Source organism: Hippichthys cyanospilos, chromosome 17, assembly GCF_059441005.1.
Source record: "Hippichthys cyanospilos isolate Australia breed blue-spotted pipefish chromosome 17, RoL_Hcya_1.0, whole genome shotgun sequence".
Lineage (NCBI taxonomy): Eukaryota > Metazoa > Chordata > Actinopteri > Syngnathiformes > Syngnathidae > Hippichthys > Hippichthys cyanospilos.
In genome coordinates, this window is record NC_142385.1 from 1,700,001 (window position 1) to 1,720,000 (window position 20,000).

The 20,000-nt window shown below is 43.1% G+C and overlaps 1 protein-coding gene across 6 annotated transcripts in view; it reads left to right on the forward strand.

Moving 5' to 3' along the window:
- The window catches only part of myocd (myocardin), a 59,902-nt gene that overhangs the window by 29,560 nt on the left and 10,342 nt on the right, over positions 1 to 20,000 (forward strand). For 5 of the 6 annotated variants that reach the window (XM_088438850.1, XM_088438853.1, XM_088438852.1 and 2 more), the window contains exons 2-7: positions 550 to 734; positions 1,832 to 1,936; positions 2,404 to 2,717; positions 14,408 to 14,564; positions 14,651 to 15,169; positions 16,382 to 16,882. In XM_088438850.1, the coding sequence (XP_088294976.1) occupies positions 550 to 734; positions 1,832 to 1,936; positions 2,404 to 2,717; positions 14,408 to 14,564; positions 14,651 to 15,169; positions 16,382 to 16,882 (1,781 nt within the window). The remainder of the gene's footprint in view (positions 1 to 549; positions 735 to 1,831; positions 1,937 to 2,403; positions 2,718 to 14,407; positions 14,565 to 14,650; positions 15,170 to 16,381; positions 16,883 to 20,000) is intronic. The other variant, XM_088438851.1, reaches the window with a different exon arrangement.

Consider the following 20,000-nt stretch of genomic DNA (forward strand, 5'->3'; position numbering starts at 1 on the left):
TCCTGTACTCTGCATCATCGTCACCATTGATCAGGCCGACAAAAGCAGAGTCATCAGAAAATTTCAGTAGGACACAGCCGTCCATGTTGTATCTAAAATCTGCTGTGTAGAGGGTGAAAAGGAAGGGTGCCAGCACCGTACCCTCGGGGACTCCCACACTACAGGTCAGGGGGGCAGACATACAGTTCCTGGCTCTCACAAACTGAGGCCTGTCTGTGAGGTAGTCCAGAATCCATTCTGCCAGCTGTAGGTCCACTCCAGCCCACTCCAGCTTGTCCCTCAGAAGAGCCGGCTGGATGGTGTTGAAAGTGCTGGAGAAGTCAAAGAATAGGATCCTCACAGCACTGCTGGGCTTCTCCAAATGAGCTAAAGCGCGATGTAACAAGAAGATCACAGCGTCCTCCGTCCCGATACCGGATCGATAGGCGAACTGCAGCAGGTCCATAGCTGAGCCCACCTCACAACTAATGTATTTTTATTGCAAAATATGAGTATGGAATTTACGATTTGAACTTTTATTTGTGTCCAAAACTCCTGTTTTTTTTCTAGTATACAATGGCAAGTTTCCCAAGAAAGAAGACTCGTATGCGTTTGAGGAGGACAGCAGCAGTGAGAGTATGTCTCCTGAACAGCATCACTGCAACGAGTCTCAGGGGTCAGCCTGTCCTTCGTCTGAGGCAGTGGGGAGCATGCCCTGCTCCTCTTCCTCGCCTGCACTCACCGGCACACAGCAGGTACTAACAACCATGCACTGTTTCCAAAACATATTGGCAAGACATTCATTTCACTAGGGTTTGCCTCTGCTCTGTGGTCCCCATTGGCGAATGCGATGCCCTATTTTTATCTTAGCCTGTTCTCCCACCCTGTGGCGTTAAAGTAAATTACATCCAACTTCTCTTGCATATTTATTCATGGTGTTACCAGGCAAACTATTTCCCCTCCACTGGCAGACTGTTGTGTTTCTGACTCATTGACATCTTCCTTTTTCTGGAAACTATAGGGCTCATCTGGGCAATGACAGGAAGACCGTGAACGGGGCACAAGAGTGCACTGGAGGTGCAAAAATCTATCGGAAACTAGTTAAACTAGAATCGACTAATCGTTAAAGCAAATTGATTTTACAGTTCAAACTCATTCCTTAGCAAATGAGACATTTTTCAGAATACAAGGTACATCTGTGTATATGGCGCAGTCTCAATGAACAGGTCTATTTTGGAAAATTCCACAAATCCACTGGGTTAAAAGACACATCATTGTGCATTAAGTGAAAAAAAAAACATTACAGAAAAGATGTCTTATTCAACCCCACACTGACTTTCATACATACTGATTATATGGTGTGCTGCCAATTTTTTAGAAAGTTGATTCTAAGCCAGGGATAGGCAATTCCAGCCCTTGATGCTTTGCAGGCATAGTACTGTACTGCATTTTTCCAGCTTTAAGGTGCGCTTAGTACAGGGGTAGGCAATTCCAGTCCTCCTTGGCTGGTGTCCCGCATGTTTTCCAATTTTCTGTCCCAACACACCTGATTTAGTTCTTCACCAAGCTCCGTTGGAGCTTGAAAATAATCCTAATCATTTGAATCAGGTGTGTTCGAGAGAGAAAACTGGAAAACCTGCAGGACACCGGCCAAGGAGGACTGGAATTGCCCACCCCTGTACTATGCGCATCTTAAAGTCGGAAAAATACAGTACAGTACTGTGCATGCAAAAGCAAGTATGTGATGCAGAGGTAGAAAACAAAAATAAACACAAATCTAAATATTGGTGGATCACTAGATATTGCAAACTGATGAATGCTATCACAAAATATTTATTTTGTCTGTGAACAGGAGAGAACAACCAGAGACCCATCTTACCAAAGCCAGGATGAAGGCCTTTCTGGAGTTTGCAACAACCAACCCACTCACCCAATACCAGTTCCTGCTATCGTCAAGGTTGGTACATTATGAAAAACATACATATTTGTGAAGGGAATCATATATTAGGTTATCATTATGTGCTTAGTTCATTGTTACCCATTTATGCAATCCTAGTTCATCTTGACCCTGTCCTTAGATAGAGCTGTTGACGCACGAAAGTGTGAGCTGGGACCTTGGCCCAGCTGCCGGTGGCGCCCGGCTGGCTCTTTTGTTGTGTCTTGTAATCTGCTATGCTTTTGCTCAAGAAAAGCCAGGGGGGGACGGCTGGGCAGTGGAAAAACTAGCGTTGGAAGACCCACGAGTTACATTTGCCCAAGCTTTTTTCCCTATGCCCGGCATAGAAAAGTCAATCTTGGCTGGTCTGAGTTACTCTTTTTGCTGTTTAAGCAGCTAGGCTTGTCCTAGTCTTCTTTTCTGAGATTTCTCTGACAATATTTTACATTGTATATAAATATTTTGCTCGCTCTTCCCCTTCCAAACAGTCCAAGACTTCAGACAAGAACCGCCATAAGAAGCACAAAGATGTGAAGCCCAAAGTGAAAAAGCTCAAATACCACCAGTATATACCGCCAGACCAGAAGGCTGATAAGTCGCCTCCACCTATGGACTCAGCATACGCCCGTCTTCTCCAGCAGCAGCAGTTGTTCTTGCAGCTGCAAATCCTCAGCCAGCAGAAACACGCTCAGGCTCACTCCCAGTCTCAGCAGCACTCACATGCTGTCCAGTTGCAGGGCCAGGCTCAGCAGCCACAACCTGCCTTCAGTTACCAGCCACACTCACAGGCACAGATGCACAAGTAAGCATATGGCAAAAATCTAAACTGAGAATTACGAAATAGTATTATTTTCATTCAAGATGTTTCGTGGACACCCTTTAAGAACATGTACGGTACATAATTAGTGTACATTTACTCTCAGACATGGAAAGAATCTTTATGAGGATAGACGGAAGAAGCCCTTTCTTTTGAAGTCTCGCGCAGCTGCGGTCATATTAGTAGCGGCCCGATGTTGAATTAAAGTCGAATCTGTACATGATCAAAGATGATTAAAATGGAGAGTTTACATTTGAAATACAATTTTATTATAAAAGAAATCTAGGTAAGAGGCTTCCAACGTTCTGGTGAACATTGTCTTTACTCCTCTGTCTCTGCCTCCTGCCTGTGTGTTGACAAAAACAGCACCGGGGTGCGCTTCATGAGTTATAGGGCGCGTGCCTGTGGAGTTTTAATCTACTCCCGCCCCACAGGCACGTTCTTGTCAGTCATGAAGCACACCCACAGCATAAGGCACACACACATATACACACACACATTGTCGGGGCAGAGAGACACGGAGCAAGGAGCAGACTTCCGCCGGACCATTGGAAATCTCTCTGCCATCAATTTCTTTTATAATCAAATAGTATTTCAAGTGTAAACTCTCAACTGTAATAATCTTTGATCATGTATGGATTCGAATTCAACGTCTGTGCCGCTGCTAATGTGATCGCAGCAGAATGAGACTTCAAAGGAAAAGGGGAACAGTTCACTACTCAAGTCAGTCACAGTCAAGTTTATTGTCAATTTCTTCACGTGTTTAACATACAAAGGAATCAAAATTGCATTTCTTGCCATCCTCTGCCTTTTACATGTACAATAACAATATGCAGGTGCGCAAGACGAGACAATCCTAAAAACTAGATTCTTATCAATAGTAATGTGCAGGATGTTAGGGCTACTTTGCCGAGTGTTGCTAAACTAAAAACTAAAACTAAAAACGACAAACCAGGTATGGCAAGAGTACCCCAAGACAAGACATAAGTAGCAGCGTATTACAAGACAATCCAACAGTACGAGACAACTCTGATTTTGGTTGTCCCAGCTTTGTGCATTTGAGGTAGTTCTAGTGATAGTTCTAAGTGTGATCGCTAGTGCAATAGAAGTATAATTATAAATAAATATGGCAGCAGCAAGTCTGTGCAAATTTTGCAAGTGCATGAGCAAAATTTGAGTTTAGGTGGGGGGGAGTCCAATGACTTAAACTTCGTCTGCCAGCTAGGTGTTTCTTCTGTCCAGGCTGGGGGTAGGATGTATTTTATGTTTGACAGGACTAGTTGTTCAAAGCACTTCATGATGATGGGTGTCAGTGCCACCGGACGATAGTCGTTGAAGCAGGATGGGGAGGATTTCTTTGGCACAGGTATGATGGTGGCAACTTTGAAGCCTGATGGCACAATGGCTTGTCTCAGGGAGGTGTTAAAGATGTCTGTAAAAACATATTTCAGCTCCTCTGCACAGTGTTTCAGCACCCTGCCAGGGATGTTGTCTGGACCTGCTGCTTTCCAAGTGTTGATGGCGGAGAATCTCCTCCTCACGCTGGCAGCAGACAGGCACAGAGGCTGGTCGTGCGAAGGTGGTGGTGTTTTCTGCGGGCGGGTGGTGTTCTGTTCCTCAAAGCGTGCAAATAAACTGTTTAGGTTGTTGAGCAGAGTGATGTCGCTCTCACAGCTTTGTGGTGCAGGTTTGTAATCTGTGATAGTCTGAATGCCCTGCCATAGGCTGTGTGCATTCTAGCTGTCCTTGAAGTGGGAGGTTATCTTTTTTGTGTATTCTTGTTTGGATTTCCTGATGCCACAGGACAGGTTGGCTCTCGCTGTTCTCAGGGCTGATTTATCCCCAGCTTTGAAGGCCTTGTCTCTGGCCCTCAACAGCCTGTGGACGTCTCCTGTTAGCCATGGCTTCTGGTTGGCCCGTGTGGTGATACTCTTGATATGGGTCACGTCATCCATGCATTTGGTGATGTAGGAGTTCACTTTGTCTGTGTACTCCTCAATATCTGTGATGACGTTGTAGGTGGCTGCTTACTTAAAAATGTCCCAGTCTGTTGACTCAAAGAAGTCCTTTCAGGCTGAGGTCATCTGCTGTAGGTTTGATGACTTTCACTCTTGGTTTGTATGCAGGCATTGGCATAATGGTGAGGTGGTCAGAGGCGCCAATGTGGGGGAGGGGGGTGGCTTTGTACGCTCCTTTCTGCTGAATGTAAACACAGTCCAAAATGTTATGTCCTCTTGTTGCAAAATAGATTTGTTGATGAAACATGGGAAGAACAGTTTTGAGATCAGCATGGTTGAAATCCCCAGCAAGGATGATGAAGCCGTCTGGTTGTGCTGTTTGTTCACTGATAGCCTAGTACAGTTCGTTCATTGCCGCACTTCTGTTGTTAGTTGGGGGGATATAGGTAGCCACCAGCAGGATTTAACTTATCTCCCTCGGCAAGTAGAAGGGGCGACACTTCACGATCATGAATTCCGCCAGAGGTGAGCAGTGTTTGTATACTACAGTGGCATCCCGGCACCACTCTTCGCAGATGTAAACACACACGCCGCCACCATGCGACTTCCCCCCATCTGCGAGAGCCCTGTCGGATCTGTAGCATGTTAGCTGCTCTAGTTGTATAGCGGAGTCTGGAATGTTACTATTTAGCCATGTTTCAGTGAAAACTAACAACAGTCACTCACTTTTCGGTTTGCTGATCTCAAATGTCGGATATAATCCATTTTGTTGTCCAGTGATCGGACGTTTGCCAAAAGGATAGATGGTATGGCCGGGCGAGTCGGGTTAGCCTCTAGCCTAGCTTGGATACCGCCGCGCTTGCCCCGCTTCCTCGTCCTGGCACACCGCTTCTGGCGCCTCCTTTCCGGGGGAGGGGTAGCAGGTGAGTCCGGTGAATTACCAGGCCGGCGTAGCAGCCCCAGTTCCCTTAGTGAGTTCTCCAGTTCCGTGTTTAAAACTTGGGAAATCTTGTTTTTCCGGATGTGTAAGAAGACCTGTCGACTGTCCACGTTTGTGGCGTAAACTGACCGGAAAAACTTTCAGACAAACTCTTGTTTGACGAACAAAACAACGCATTGTCGGAAGAGCGAGTGGCCGCTGCGTCTACACGCGCCGCCATCTTGGGGGAAAAAAAAAATATATATATACACAGTGCGCCCCCGGTTTACGAACTACCTGTTTTACAAATTATTCATCTTACGAACGTGGACCGCGGCGTTTTTTTGTCCCCCTCTTAGGCACAAACCTTTCGTCTTCCGAACAATCCAACATGCCGGTCAGTGTGTCCGCACTATTTTTTTTGCTTTGCTACGTCAACAAAATTAACTATTCTTGCATGAGACGCACAGAAACGCCAATATGCCATTGGTCTTATGAAGTCACAGTCACGGTCTCAGTCACGGAGATTCTGATATGCTATTGGCCGACGTCACATCAATCACAGAAATGCCAAGATGCTATTGGCCGAACGCCTTCATCTAGCTTGATGACACAGCTGGTTGGTGTGTTGTGAAGACTTTGCAAACTTTATCTGTTAGACATGGCTTCTAAAATTGCTAGTGGCGGTAAAGGAAGAAGTAAGAGGATGATGACAATAGAAACGAAGCAGAAGTTCATAAAAAAATATGAAGGAGGCGCACGTATAGTTAACCTTGCTCGTGAGTATGGCCGTAATCGCTCGGCAATCTTCTAAGGGCAAGAATTTCCTTGCCAGGGTACGGACCTCGGTCAACAACAAAATGGAGAGGCTTCTTCTATTATGGATTAAAGAGAAGGAAATCACCGGTGATATGTTCTCGTTTGAGAAAAGTTCTATTTTAAGAAAATAAATAAATAAATTCTGCGGGTTGGTCTCTGTTCCCCTCCGCCTCCACCCAGCTCAAGTCACGTCGCCCCAAAGGTAAATGTCATTTTTCCTTTGTATATTTGTTATTTAATTTAACTGTACAGTAGATTATGTTACTAATTTTTAATATGTGTATAAAGTCGTGATGTTTTTACCTAAGGTTTTTGCACGCGTAGCACGTATTCACTAATTCAGTGGTCCCCAACCTTTTGATCACCGCCTTAAATTTAGACTGTGGACCGGGGGGGGGTGCTCTAAAAAGCCACATCATCCTTGTCACTATGCCTCAGATTTATATTGATTTATATTGCGGACCGGCGGGGAGTGGGGGGGGGGGGGGTCGGCTGGCTGGCTGCTTTAAAAACCACATCACAAACGTATGGACGGGGTATGGTATGGACTTTTTGTCCACTTTCTTTTTAATCGCGAGAGGAGAGGGGAGGGGAGAGAGCTTGCTGTGCACTTCATGGTAGATCCGGAAAAAAAGAGCATTGCTGAGAACTTTCACTTTTCTGGGATGTGACAGAGCCAATATTTTCACCAACAGCACCTTTATTCTTTGCCGCTTTACTCGCCTGCCAAAAATTAAAAGTTTCATTGTCGCAATCGAGTGGCCGAGACCGTGCTAAATATTGTGCTGACAATGCTTCGCTATCGTTGGCTTAGCACAGTAACTACAGTTCAGCAGCTGTTAAGTGAAGCAAACGCTGCACATACCAGTTGTCCCAAGTTCTCGCTTCCGCCTTTCGACAAGCCAGGTGAGGGCTCTTCCTTGGCTTTGTTTCGTATTGAAAGTTCAGCTGTCCGTGATGGATCGCTCCCGGTGACCGCAAAGCGGCCACCATGATTCATTCCTGCCCCCTGCGTGAGCCGTTGAATGTTCCCGAAGTTGATTGGCTGTGGCGACTCGAAACGCGGAAAAAGTAAATAAAAATAACTTCACTCGAAAGGCGCTTCTTGTGACCGCGCACGGCCATTTGCGTCGCTCCATTTGCGTCCATCGCGTCACCCGACGTGCATTCGTGCCCAGTCACGCGAACTCCATTGACTACAATACAAAACGCTCCGCTTGTTCGCCTCGTTCGTGTTCGGTGCACGCGTACCATTAAACTAAATCATCTCCACAACATTATTTCGTGTGCAGCCCACGCGGCCCGGTACCAGTTGATCCACGGACCGCTACCGGTCGGCAGACCGGGGGTTGGGGACCACTGCACTAATTAACATAGGTTTGGATTGCCCGTCATACGAGCAATTCGAGTTACGAGCATAGCCACTGAACGGATTAAGTTTGTAACACGGGGGCCCACATATATATATATATATATATATATATATATATATATATATATATATATGTATATATATATATATATATATATATATATATATATATACAGTGGTACCTCGGTACTCGACCATAATCCGTTCTGAGGTGGTGGTCGAGCACCGATTTGTTCGAACACCGAAACCAATTTTACCATAAGAAATAATGGAAAGTATGTGTGCACAAGTAAATGTGCACAAGCAGTACATGATAAAGATAAAGATAAAGATAAATAAAGCATTATAAACCATTTTGTATAATTTACTTACGTTTTGGAGAGTGGTTGATGGCATACAGGAATGGATGTGGAGAGGACGGGAGGGAGTTACTCCTTCCATGATGACGCTAGCTAACTGCGACGCGAGGTACACCGCGTTCATATTTTGCTATAACTTCCTTCTTCGGTTCAATAGTGGTCCTCATTGTTTTCCTCTTTGCCTTCCCCTTATCACTGTCTTTCTTTGGACCCATTATTAAGGGCTAGAGCAACACGAAAAAGTTTAAATCCGGGAAGAAATACTCGAACAAACGTCTTACTCCGCTGGCGGTCTGACTTGAACTGGCACTTACCCGCTGGCCGAGAAGGGCCGAGGAGCGCGTTCGGGTCGGCTCGGCTCGGCTCGGCTCGGCTAGTCGAGAACCGAAAATCTATTCGAGGTCCGATGCATTACCTACTTGAATTTTTTGGTCGAGCACCGATTTGGTCGAGTATAGAGGCGGTCGAGTACCGAGGTACCACTGTATATATAATATATATATATATATATATATATATATATATATATATATATATATATATATATAATTTGTCCGCAAAGTAGCGTCCCATTTTTCACATAAAAAGTAAAAAATAACAAAAAAAACAAAGCTTTTTTTTTCAAACGTGAAAAGTGTTCATGCTATACATATTATTTAAGACAAATATTACTGCAGTACACATATTTACTTGAATCTTATATTTTTAAACCTTATACACTGTACAGCTAGCTGAATGCCACAAAGGAAACATGGTGAATAAAGGGGTGCCCAGGAATTACAACTCACTCTCCATACCAGAGGCACTCTGGCAAACTGCCAAACAGCAACTAACAGCTCTGGCCTGATTGAAGAGATACACCAAGGAGGGAGAGGCTGGGAGAATAAACAAGTTGATCTTCACTGAACCAGCCAAGGTATACGCTCATTGTCAGGGGAACAACAACCGGTCAGACATATGGGAGAATAAGGAATCACTCAACACCAATGCCCAATGGCTAGTGGACCTAGAAGCTGACCACAGCAACCTCCCAGAACAAGAACCAGTAACCATCCAATCGCAGACATCAAAGTAAGAGTGTCAAAAATGAACAGCTGGACAGTACCAAGCCCTGACATGATCCATTAGTACTGGTGGAAAAAGCTAACTGCACTCCATGAGCTCCTAGCAGCACGGATGAACCAGCTTCTTAGGGATGGGACTCACCCAGAGTGGCTAACCCAAGGCAGGACAGCCCTAATCATGAAGGACCCTAAGAAGGAAACCATTCCATCCAACTACCGGACAGTCACCTGTCTCTGCACAATACGGAAGGCTTTCTCAGGCATCATTGCGGCAAAAATTAGTAAGTATGTGGCTCAATACATGAGCGAAGCATAGAAAGGAACTGGCAGTAACACCAGGGAAGCCAAGCACCAGCTACTGGTTGATGGAGCAGTCACCCGAGACTAAGAAGAGACAGACCAATGTATGCCAGGAATGAGTGAGAAATAGACATACTGATCCACCTGGATCTACAGCAATGGCATTAGGGATGTCATTCAGATTGGTTAAGTGTGGCAGGATGGTCTCAAAGAGAGGCGAGATCATCCAGACTAAGGGGACTGATCTACCAGAGGGCAACATAGGTGATATTCAAGACAGATATAAGTATCTTGGCATTCCACAGGCTAACGGAAACCATGAAGAGGTCACAAGGAAGTCAACCACAGCAAATACCTCCAGAGAGTAAGGCAGGTCCTGAAAAACCAATTGAATGGTAAGAACAAGATCCAAGCCTTCTACATGTACACATTACCAGTCATCAGATACCCAGCTGGCATTATAAACTGTTTCTTTCTTTAGCTGACCAAGTTCGTCCTCAACATTTTTTTTTGAGTGTTCTTCTCTCTCTCTCTCTCTTCTTTTTTTCTTCTTCTAAGTGTGCCCTGTAACGGCTCCGTGCTGAGGCACAATAACTAATCAGCTCTTTTGTTATCGGCATATGTGTCACCCCTCTACAAACTTTCACTTGATCACAGATGAGCCTTTGGGTAACGACTGTGTCCTCAGAAATGTTGCGCGTTTCCACTTCTTTATTAATGGAGAGCCCCCTCTCCACTTTAGCTTGGCCATGTGACAGGAGTAGTAACTTCTTGCAGAAGTTCCACAGATCAGTGTAGGAACTGAGATTTTCTGACAGGAAAGTGTCAATCTTAGAGATAGACTGCTGGAAATTGGCAAATTCCAGTGATCTGGCCTCATTGGAAAGAGCCTTCTCAAATAGAGAAATAATATCACCTGTAATAATGCATAAAGGAGCCTCAGTATGAATTTAAAACAAAAATATGCATCTCAATATCAAAGGTAAAGTCGAATCCAAACTAATTGCGCTTATTTTAATCCCTTCCATAAATCATACTTTACAACAGAAACAATTCATTGGTTTGCACTCAATTCATTCCAACCTACCATATTTTTTCCTTATTCTTATCATTTACCAGAGGGTATGCCGCCTTTTGACAGTTTTATCCAGTATAAACTTCTCATTGAGGCACTTCAGTTTCTTTAGGCATTTGTGAGGGTTAGAATGCATTTTTTTTTGGGTCCAGACACATCATGTAATGGACAGTGGCATATTGTAGAGGGCACTTATCCAGTGCCTTCCTGCATATTTCTGAAAGTGCACCCTGGTACTCATTTTTGAACTGCAGAACACTCAGCTCGCTTACCCTGCCTTTAGCCCTTATATGTACAGTATTTCCACAAGAAGAGCATCATTGGAGCATATGTTTGATACTTTTCCAGAAATGGCTGAAAAGCACTTGATATAAACATGAAGAAGTGCAATTTGGCACAGAAGAGAGGATCCTTTGTTGACTCCAACAGGACGTCGAATGTAGCTTTTCCTGGGTTCTTCACCTCCTTTGATTTTACCATCTCAACAAACTTTTCAATAGAATGCCAAATTTCAATGGCTCTCTCTTCAACAGGTAAATTTTCAAGTCAACGATGGCCACCAAAGTGTAAGGGGAATGTGGATGAGAGGGTTGCAGATGTGAAATCCTCTCTCCTTGCTGGGGAATTATGGAAAAGTTAGTGGAGGGATCTCAGCACCTTTTCCACATGCCACAACTCAAATCCACCTTTGAATGAATTGGGCAGTGTGTGGAGACCACAACTTCCAACCACTTGGAGTTGCATCCCACCAAACTGTTCTCCATGTTCGTGTTGTAGGAGATCCATGAATTTTCAATTCACTGAGGGGCCATCAATTGATACAGAGAGCATTTTCCTTAAATTAAGTTCCCTCGTGCCCTCCTGAAATAATTAAAAATACAACCACATTTGATTATTATTATAATTATTACTTTACTTCATATGGATAAAACGGGCCAGGACCCAGAAGAATTCATTTCGGTACCTGAAAATGTACAAAAACGGGCAAAATGGCACATTAAAAGGTTGATAACTCTGTGTAAAATATGATTTTTTTTGTAGGTGTTGAGGTCCTACATATGCCTAAGAAAATTCTTAGCTCTAGGTCAAACGAGTCGGAACTGGCTGCAGTTTTAGGATAATCTGGATTTAATTACAGCAACTTTTACTGATTTGGGGAAACATCCGACTGAGGTGGCGTACAGACCACTCCAATTATCACAACGTCGTAAAATTTGGTAACCGTCATCCTCCATGTCTTGATGCTATTCCTACAAATTCTTAGTTCATTTACTCTTACAGGCTTAGCACAATACATGAAAGTGTAAAAAAAAAAGACATATTTGTCTGTAACTAGGTGGCGTTAAAAATAATTTAAGAATTTATCATGCAGATGTTTTAAGGCAATGACTCGTAATTTTTCTGTGAAGTTTCAGATTTATTTTTTTAAGTTTGTACATTGGAGTTATTAAGGGTTTTGTTGCTCATGTTGAAGGAAATTTGAAACACATATTCTAAAGCCCCACACAAAAATAACACATGAAATGTTTTAAAATACCAAAAGCATTGAGAGCCTTACCTTGAATTGTTCCAGTAAGTCTTCTGCTGTTGAGTGGCATAAGAACTGAGACCTGAGATACCGGGATCTGACAATTGCATTCCCGGTTCTGTCAGGTGTCCAATGTCGGACGTGCAAGTCCAGCTGCTTACGTTTTGTTGACTTTTTCATAGATTTGTCAAACATGATAGTAAACGCGCCTTCTTTCGCCTGTGAAATCAACTCTTTCTTTACAAATGGGGCAACACCAAATCTTGCCATGTAGGTTTTGTTCCTTCCACATGTGAAGGCACTTGCACATTGCGAGTCCGGGAACATCACTTTAAAACAAGGTAAATGCCTCGTTTGATGTGTACGAGTGATGCTAGCTAACTGTAAAACCCATAATATTTCGGCCTTGAGTGTGTCTCCATTTGCAAAGCAGCCAAAGGCATTGCCTGACGAAGCTTCCTGTCGTTGAGTGGAAGTTGAAGGCTGAAGTTCAGTCGCTGGAGAGGCCGTGTTGGGCTCATTAGTGGTAGTGAACATACTTATAGGCAAGCTAGTTGTCCGCCTTGCTACTTTTTTTTTTGGTGCTTTTCCGCTTTAGCATGGGAATCGCTTTATGACCCATTGTCCCTAGCTGTATTGTTTTTTGGCACACAGTACACCTTGCTTCATGAACATTCTCTACTTTCATCAGCCAACCCCGATACCTCTCGTCCGACAACCGTCACTAAATACACACTTTCCTATCGCGAATCGACTCTCACTCAGCTGCTTGAAACTAGGCTACGCAAACGTAATGCATTCCATTCCTCTTCAGTCACTAAATGATGCAAGTTGCAAGCACGTAGATCGAGGTGCTGGCCCAAGATGAAAATGAAAATTAAGCAAGGGACCAGATGGATCAGAAGGACATGAAATTTAAGACTTTCTAAAATTCAAGACATTTTAGACCTTGAAAATCAAAAAAAAATATTTCAGACATTTCAAGGACCCGCGGAGACCCTGGTAGAAAGCTCCTCACCATGCATGGAGGGTTTCACCCTATGTCCAGCACCCTGGGACTATACACTATGCGGAAAGAGGGAGGCTATGGACTAATGAGCGTCAGGGCCACGGTCCAGGATGAAACATAAAAAAAACAAACAAAACAAGACAACATCAGAAAGATGGCCCTGAAGGATGAACTGCTACATGAGTGTCTCAGGCAACAGAACCCTGAGGAGGGTGCAGAGGAGGAGGAACAGACGGATAGAGGAAGTGGCTGATTATCAAGAAATCCTACCAGTGGCTGGTTAATGCAGGACTGACAGACAGCACAGAGGCACTAATCATGGCAACACAAGAGACAGGCCTTAAGCACAAGAGCTGGAGAGGCCAGGATCTACCAGAATAGACCAGACCCAAGATGCAGACTGTGTAAAGGAGGCCCTGAGACAGTCCAGCACTAGCTGGATCAGCGTACATGGAGAGGCACAACCAAGTGGCTTGGATAATATACAGGTACATCTCCAACCAGTATGGAATAGAAGTACCTAAATCCCGATGGGCCATACCACAGAAAATGGCTGAGAACAACAGGGCCAAGGTGCAGTGGGACTTCAGCTTCCAGGCTGACAAACAGGTCCTGGCTAACCAACCAGACATGGTGATGGTGGACAAAGAACAGAAGAAGGTAGTGGTGATGGATGTGGCGATCCCAGCTGACCCCAACATCAGGAAGAAGGAACGAGAAACTTGAGAAGTATCAAGGGTTGAAAGAGCAGCTGGAAAGGATGTGGAAGGTCAATGGTTGCGTGGTTCCTGTGGCAGTGGGGCACTTGGGGCAGTAAACCCCAAACTGGGTAAGTGGCTCCAGCAAATCCCAGGAACAACATCTAAAGCCTCAGTCCAGGAAAGTGCAGTCCTAGGAACATCGAAGATACTGCACAGAACCCTCAAACTCCCAGGCCTCTGGAAAAGGACTTGAGTTTGAGGTTGACACTGAGAGTGTCATGGTGAGAAAGTGAGAGAGGGGGGGGACAAACAATTTTCACACGTACGTATGGGCATATACTGTATGTACGGTTTGTACATTATAGGAAAATGGATTTCATGTTCCATAAATTGAAAAGCTATTTTATTAACTATATATTCATATCGGTTCTTTCCATGTAGGCGAACACAATCACCCTTTTATATTGTTTGTAGCAGTAGTGCAGTTGCAGTAATATACAGCATACAGTAATATACCAATAAATAAGTCATATACCATGCTGTTGTTATTCGGTAATGTGCTTGACTCTAGAGCATCCAGTGAGCAGGTGTCAGTTTGTGCATCTGTTGGTTCATCCAACACTGGCGACAGTAACTCTTCCTCACCAATCAAGACCACATATCCCAACCAAAACAGCATCTCCCCAGTAAAACCTGGGCCCCTGCCAGCTAATCTGGATGACCTTAAAGTAGGTTCTACACTTTATTACCACTGTGTACTTCCAACTCCAAGGAAATGCCAAGTAAGTATGTTCATGTTTTTTTTTTCTGTAAGGTATCAGAGCTCCGGCAGCATCTTCGTATCCGTGGATTGCCTGTGTCTGGTACCAAGACGGCTCTCATTGAGCGACTCCGGCCATTCAAAGACTACAACTGCGGTTCATCTCCATCAGGCTCCTCTGATATCACCACAGTGACCTTCCCCGTCACCCCAACGGGCTCGCTGTCATCTTACCAGTCTCCATCCTCTTCCAGCACCCTGTCCCAGGGAGGCTATTATCCTTATCCCAGCAACTCCTCCACCCCACCAATCTCACCAGCATCCTCTGAGCATTCCCTCAGTGGCTCACTCCCAGATACCTTCAATGATGTACCAATGTCCTCTCCACCACAGTTTGCTCTGCAGGCATCTCCTGGCCAGCTCAGTGTGGATGATGGCCTGGGAGGGGTTAGAGCAGCAGCAGGAGAAGGTTGCGGTGTTGACAGCATCAATGCAGAAAAAGATAAAATGCTGGTGGAAAAACAAAAGGTGATTGAAGAACTGACATGGAAGCTACACCAGGAACAAAGACAGGTGAGAACAACAATGCTAATCCAAATCACAGTATCACTCAATTTAACTACATACCTTTCTTTTTTACCATTGCTAATTACTCGGGGTGTGCACATCGCTTCACAAACTACAAAACAAGACGTTTTCAATACGTAGGATACAAAGACAGTTCAATTTGAAAGTGGAACAATTCGATTCGACCCAGAGGTATTTATGATTCGATTCCAGATGGCATGGCTCAGTTTGAGAGCAGTGGCTTTTTTGTCATAATTTAACATGTATTTGAATGAACTTAGTACTGTAAAAGTGTCAAATAAGACGATTCAAAATGTATTTTGAATTCTTTCAAAAAGTGAAACAAGCCAATTTGGTTCGATGCGTTTATGTCTTTCAAATAAAAAAAAACGGTATCCTGATTCAAATTGTTTTTTTGTTACAGCCCTTATAATTATTGGATATTTTCCTTCCAATTCCCCTTTTTTGCCGAAGATTGAAAACTTAGGGATTCGACTTGCCATTTAGGGTATGAATGATAGATGTCAAACAGATAGACTCCTGGAATTCTAACTGTCATATGTAACAATATTTTAATCGCACAAAAAGTTGGTGGCTCTAACAAAAGTCGTTAAAAAAAACAAAAGTCTGTGTGTGTGTGCGTGCGCACACACACACACTTATATATATATATATATATATATATATATATATATAAACCCTTCACTTCATAGTCATTTTGAGACGGTAGTGATAAGGGGTTGCTAAATGTTTGTTTAATCTCTCATGCAGTATTATTGCCGGAAACATAGATTAAAATAAGTATCAAATTTATCGAATAATTGATTGATTATTTATTAAATTAATAGACAAAATAATAATCCAGCAATAAAACTTATTTTAACTTACTTCAAACTTGTTGTGGAAATCCTTTGACTTCAACCTTTCAACAATAATTATTCTCTCATTTCCGCAGTCCATGAAAGCAGATTATTTTTGGTGATCAAAATTCATCCATTTCTATTAGGCTCATATCTTTGTTATAGAGTCACAGGCGTGCTGGAGTCGAGATCCCATGTGAATGATCATTCTTAAAATATTAGATACGGACGGCCATAATTACGATACATTACCATTCAACTTAGAACTTTTAAAACATTCAAAGATAGCTTCAATTTATCTGGCGACATAGTACAGCATAAATCTGTTATCATACAAAACAATTATCCTTATGCTTAGGTTGAGGAGCTAAAGATGCAGCTTCACAAGAGAAAGCGCTGTTATGGAGCAACGCAAGGCACCATCGCACCATCTCAGCCCCACAATCTGTCCATGCATAATCAAACACAAGCAATAATTGGCCATCATCCCTACGGAGTGAACATCAAACAAGAGCCTATGTCACTGTCTTCAAGCTGTCCGCTCTCCTCTTCCAAACATGTCAAGAGCTCCCCAGGGAACTGCATGGAGGACATGGGACAATGTAACGCTATGCTTCACAATATGGGGGGCGACTGTGTGCCACATTGTATGAACTCAGCCCCTTCCTCAGGGAGCCCATCCACCATGACTGCATTCCTCAGTTCGCAATGTTCGCCACAAGAATCCCCCTTTGAAAAAGCTTCTGGAAGCCCTGAGCCGCCTTCTCCGAGCAACCCTTGCATGCGATCACCTTCGGTGGGGACGGATGGCTGCGGTCACAGCACATCCCACTTTCTCAACAGAGGATGTATTATGCAGGTATGATACAAATAATTGTAGAAAAGTTATGTAGAACTCTAATTTTAAATAATTAGTGGAACATCTGAAGTTGAAATTGCTCCATGTAAGGCAGGCATGTCCAAACCCGGTCCTCGAAGGCCACCTATCCTGCATGTTTTTGATGTTTCCGTCATCCAATGCAGCTGATTCAAATGATCAGGTTTGTTGTCAGGCTTCCGCTGAGCTTGCTGATGAGCTGATCATTTGAATCAGGTGTGTTAGGAGGACAGAAGCTTCCGAAACATGTTGGATAGGCGGCCCTCGAGGACTGGGTTTGGACATGCCTGATGTAAGGTAACAGCACCTTCAAGGTTTAGCATGTTAGCTCCCATTGTGTTTTTAGATCAGGGATCCCCAAACTTTTTATCACCGGTCAACGCTTGAGATTCTTATCGTGGACCATGGGGGCAAATATAAAGTACACATAAAATATGACCTCACTATTAACGATATTCCTAGAACAGATGTCGAACTCCAGTCCTCAAGGGCCTGGTCCTGCATGTTTTCTGCTCTCTCTCATACACGCCTGATTCAAATGATTAGAAACGTTTTCAAGATCCTGCAGAGCTTGTTAATGAGCTAATCATTCGAATCAGGTGTGTTTGGGAGAGGCAATTGGAAAACATGTAGGATACCGGCCCTCGAGGACTGGATTCTTGTTACAAGAATTATGTATCTTACAAAATGTACACAAATTTCATTGGTTAAATCAATCAGAACTGGATTACAAATTGTATTCATTTCAATACAAAATGTCAATTTGATGTGATCAATGCAAAACCTTTGCATATGCGAATAAATAACAAAGGGGAAATACCTGGCATAAACGAAAATGCTAATGAGCTAACCGTATACAAGGCAGAACAATATAACATGCTGAAGATCTAACATGAGCTAATATCTTATCCACAGTCACAAGCTGTTGGATCAACAAACACATTTTTGGGCATAATATAAAAGACAAAATTTAAACAGGAAAGTAGGACTTTGAGACAGTCGTGGGCCAGATGTCACAGAGAGAGAGAATACAACATGTGTTAACAACTGACTGCTCTCAACTGAATTTGCACCGTCTTTCCTCACTACAAAATGCAATATCAACAGCGGCCAGAGGTAGCGCCAAAAAAAACAAAGATCAAGCCAATTAAAGCACAGATCCATAACTGTTAAACGATAAACTAAATCAGTTCCAAAACATTATTATTTTGGGGGCAGCCAATGTGGCCTGGTACCAGTTGATCCATTGACTGGAGACATGGTTTTATGAACCAAGATGCATATTGTACACATTTTTTCTCAATGGATGAATGTGTAGACAGAGAGCTAAAACTAATGTTTGCAAGTAAGTGTTAAGAGGTATGAATGTGACAAATTTGAATGGAACCGTCATCTATAATGGTTTGTCAAGCGGTTATAAGAACGGACCACCAAAGTTTAAATATCATGTAAAGCATGATAATGCCTCCCAGTGGACAAGGCTGCTAATTGTAGTCTAGTCCTAATAGCTGCATACACATGCCATTTAACTGCCATGATGGCTTATTTATTGCATCTTAGTGTCAAGGGCGTCAGCTATATTTGTTTTGATGGTTCACTTTTATTACTGATATATTTAAACAGTATTAGGTACAGTGCAACTGTATAATTCAAGACATTGGGTTGATTTTGAGTTTAAGTGGAAAAACTGAAACGTAAAGTTGGTTTTGGTAGGTGTTTACAAGAGTTCCAAAACCTACTTGGTGCTTACTTTATGGAAGGAAGTGAATAAGGGTGGGGTTGACAACGTAAGATGGATGGAATGGGACAGGGGGTGAGAACGGAAGTTGGCGACGAACCGGCTGTTGTCTGAAGGACAGACTTACAATTACAATTTTTAGCATGAAAACAATGGCTGGCTATCAATGACGGAAAGGGGGCGGGGCACCAACTCTTCAAATACTTATTCTCATCATTTATTTCTTTTGGATTGTTTTCTCCTTTTCAAGTTAGTGGATTTGCGAGAACCAATTTTAGTTTGCTTGTCCGTACAGTATTTGTTTTGCTTCACAATTGCAACGCTTGGTCGTACTTGGCTTTCTTCAGTGTCAATAAGGTATAAAATGTAATAATTGCTGGAGAGTAGTGTTTTAAAATTTACCAGCCAGCATCCCAAATGTAAAAATAAAAGTAACATTATTGGCATGATAACCTGCAAATATTTGGTCGGATTCACACTTGTGAAAAATATATTTAAACTGATACATATTTGATTCATTTCAGAGCCCGATCAGTTTTGACAAGTACGGAGATTCAGTATTTTGATATCTTTTGTTTATTATTATTTAACACGAGAAGGTCCAGCATTTGACTCTACTACCAATAAAGACCACAGGGTGCCAATTGGCACCAAGGAGTTTAGCTAACACCCTAAATCACCTGTGAACGGCTAACTGTATTATGTAAATTGAAAAAAGAGAAGTTGCACACTCACTTTATCTTGTTGGGGGAGCAGACATGCAAATTGGGGTCATTAGTGGGTGGGGAAGAGCTTGCACAGACCCATCTTTTGAAAACTTCATTCAAGATCAGAAAGGCTGACGTTGCACAGAATTTTATCTTTCTGAGAGAGCAGCACACAAGTTTTTCCTCTGATTGTGAGATTTATTGATAAAATTAAACGAAAAAAAAAATCCTAAAAATGTATACAGTATATGCGTCATCAGGGTGCAGTCAGTTTTTGTCATTCAGTCATTCACATTCCAGTCGACCAGGGTTGTGCGATGTGATGCAGTTGGTGACAAATGACCCCCACACATCAGAATTTGCAGCAACCATATCAGTTTTTGCTCATTCACTGCGGGTGGACATGTCATCAAATCGAGGCTGTTGCATGATATCTTTGAAGTGGGTTCGGGACATTATTCAAATGATCTGTGGGTTTCCCAGGTTTCCTGACCAACAGTCATTTAGTGATGGTACCCTGGTGACTCGGCGCAAGAGCCCAACCCAAGAAACAAAATGGAAGCTGAAAGAAGGCCCAAAACTCTTTACACTGTGCTAAGTGGACAAGTAATAAAGTTAAAAAAAAAAGAAACACTCCACTTTTCCTTTTTTGCTT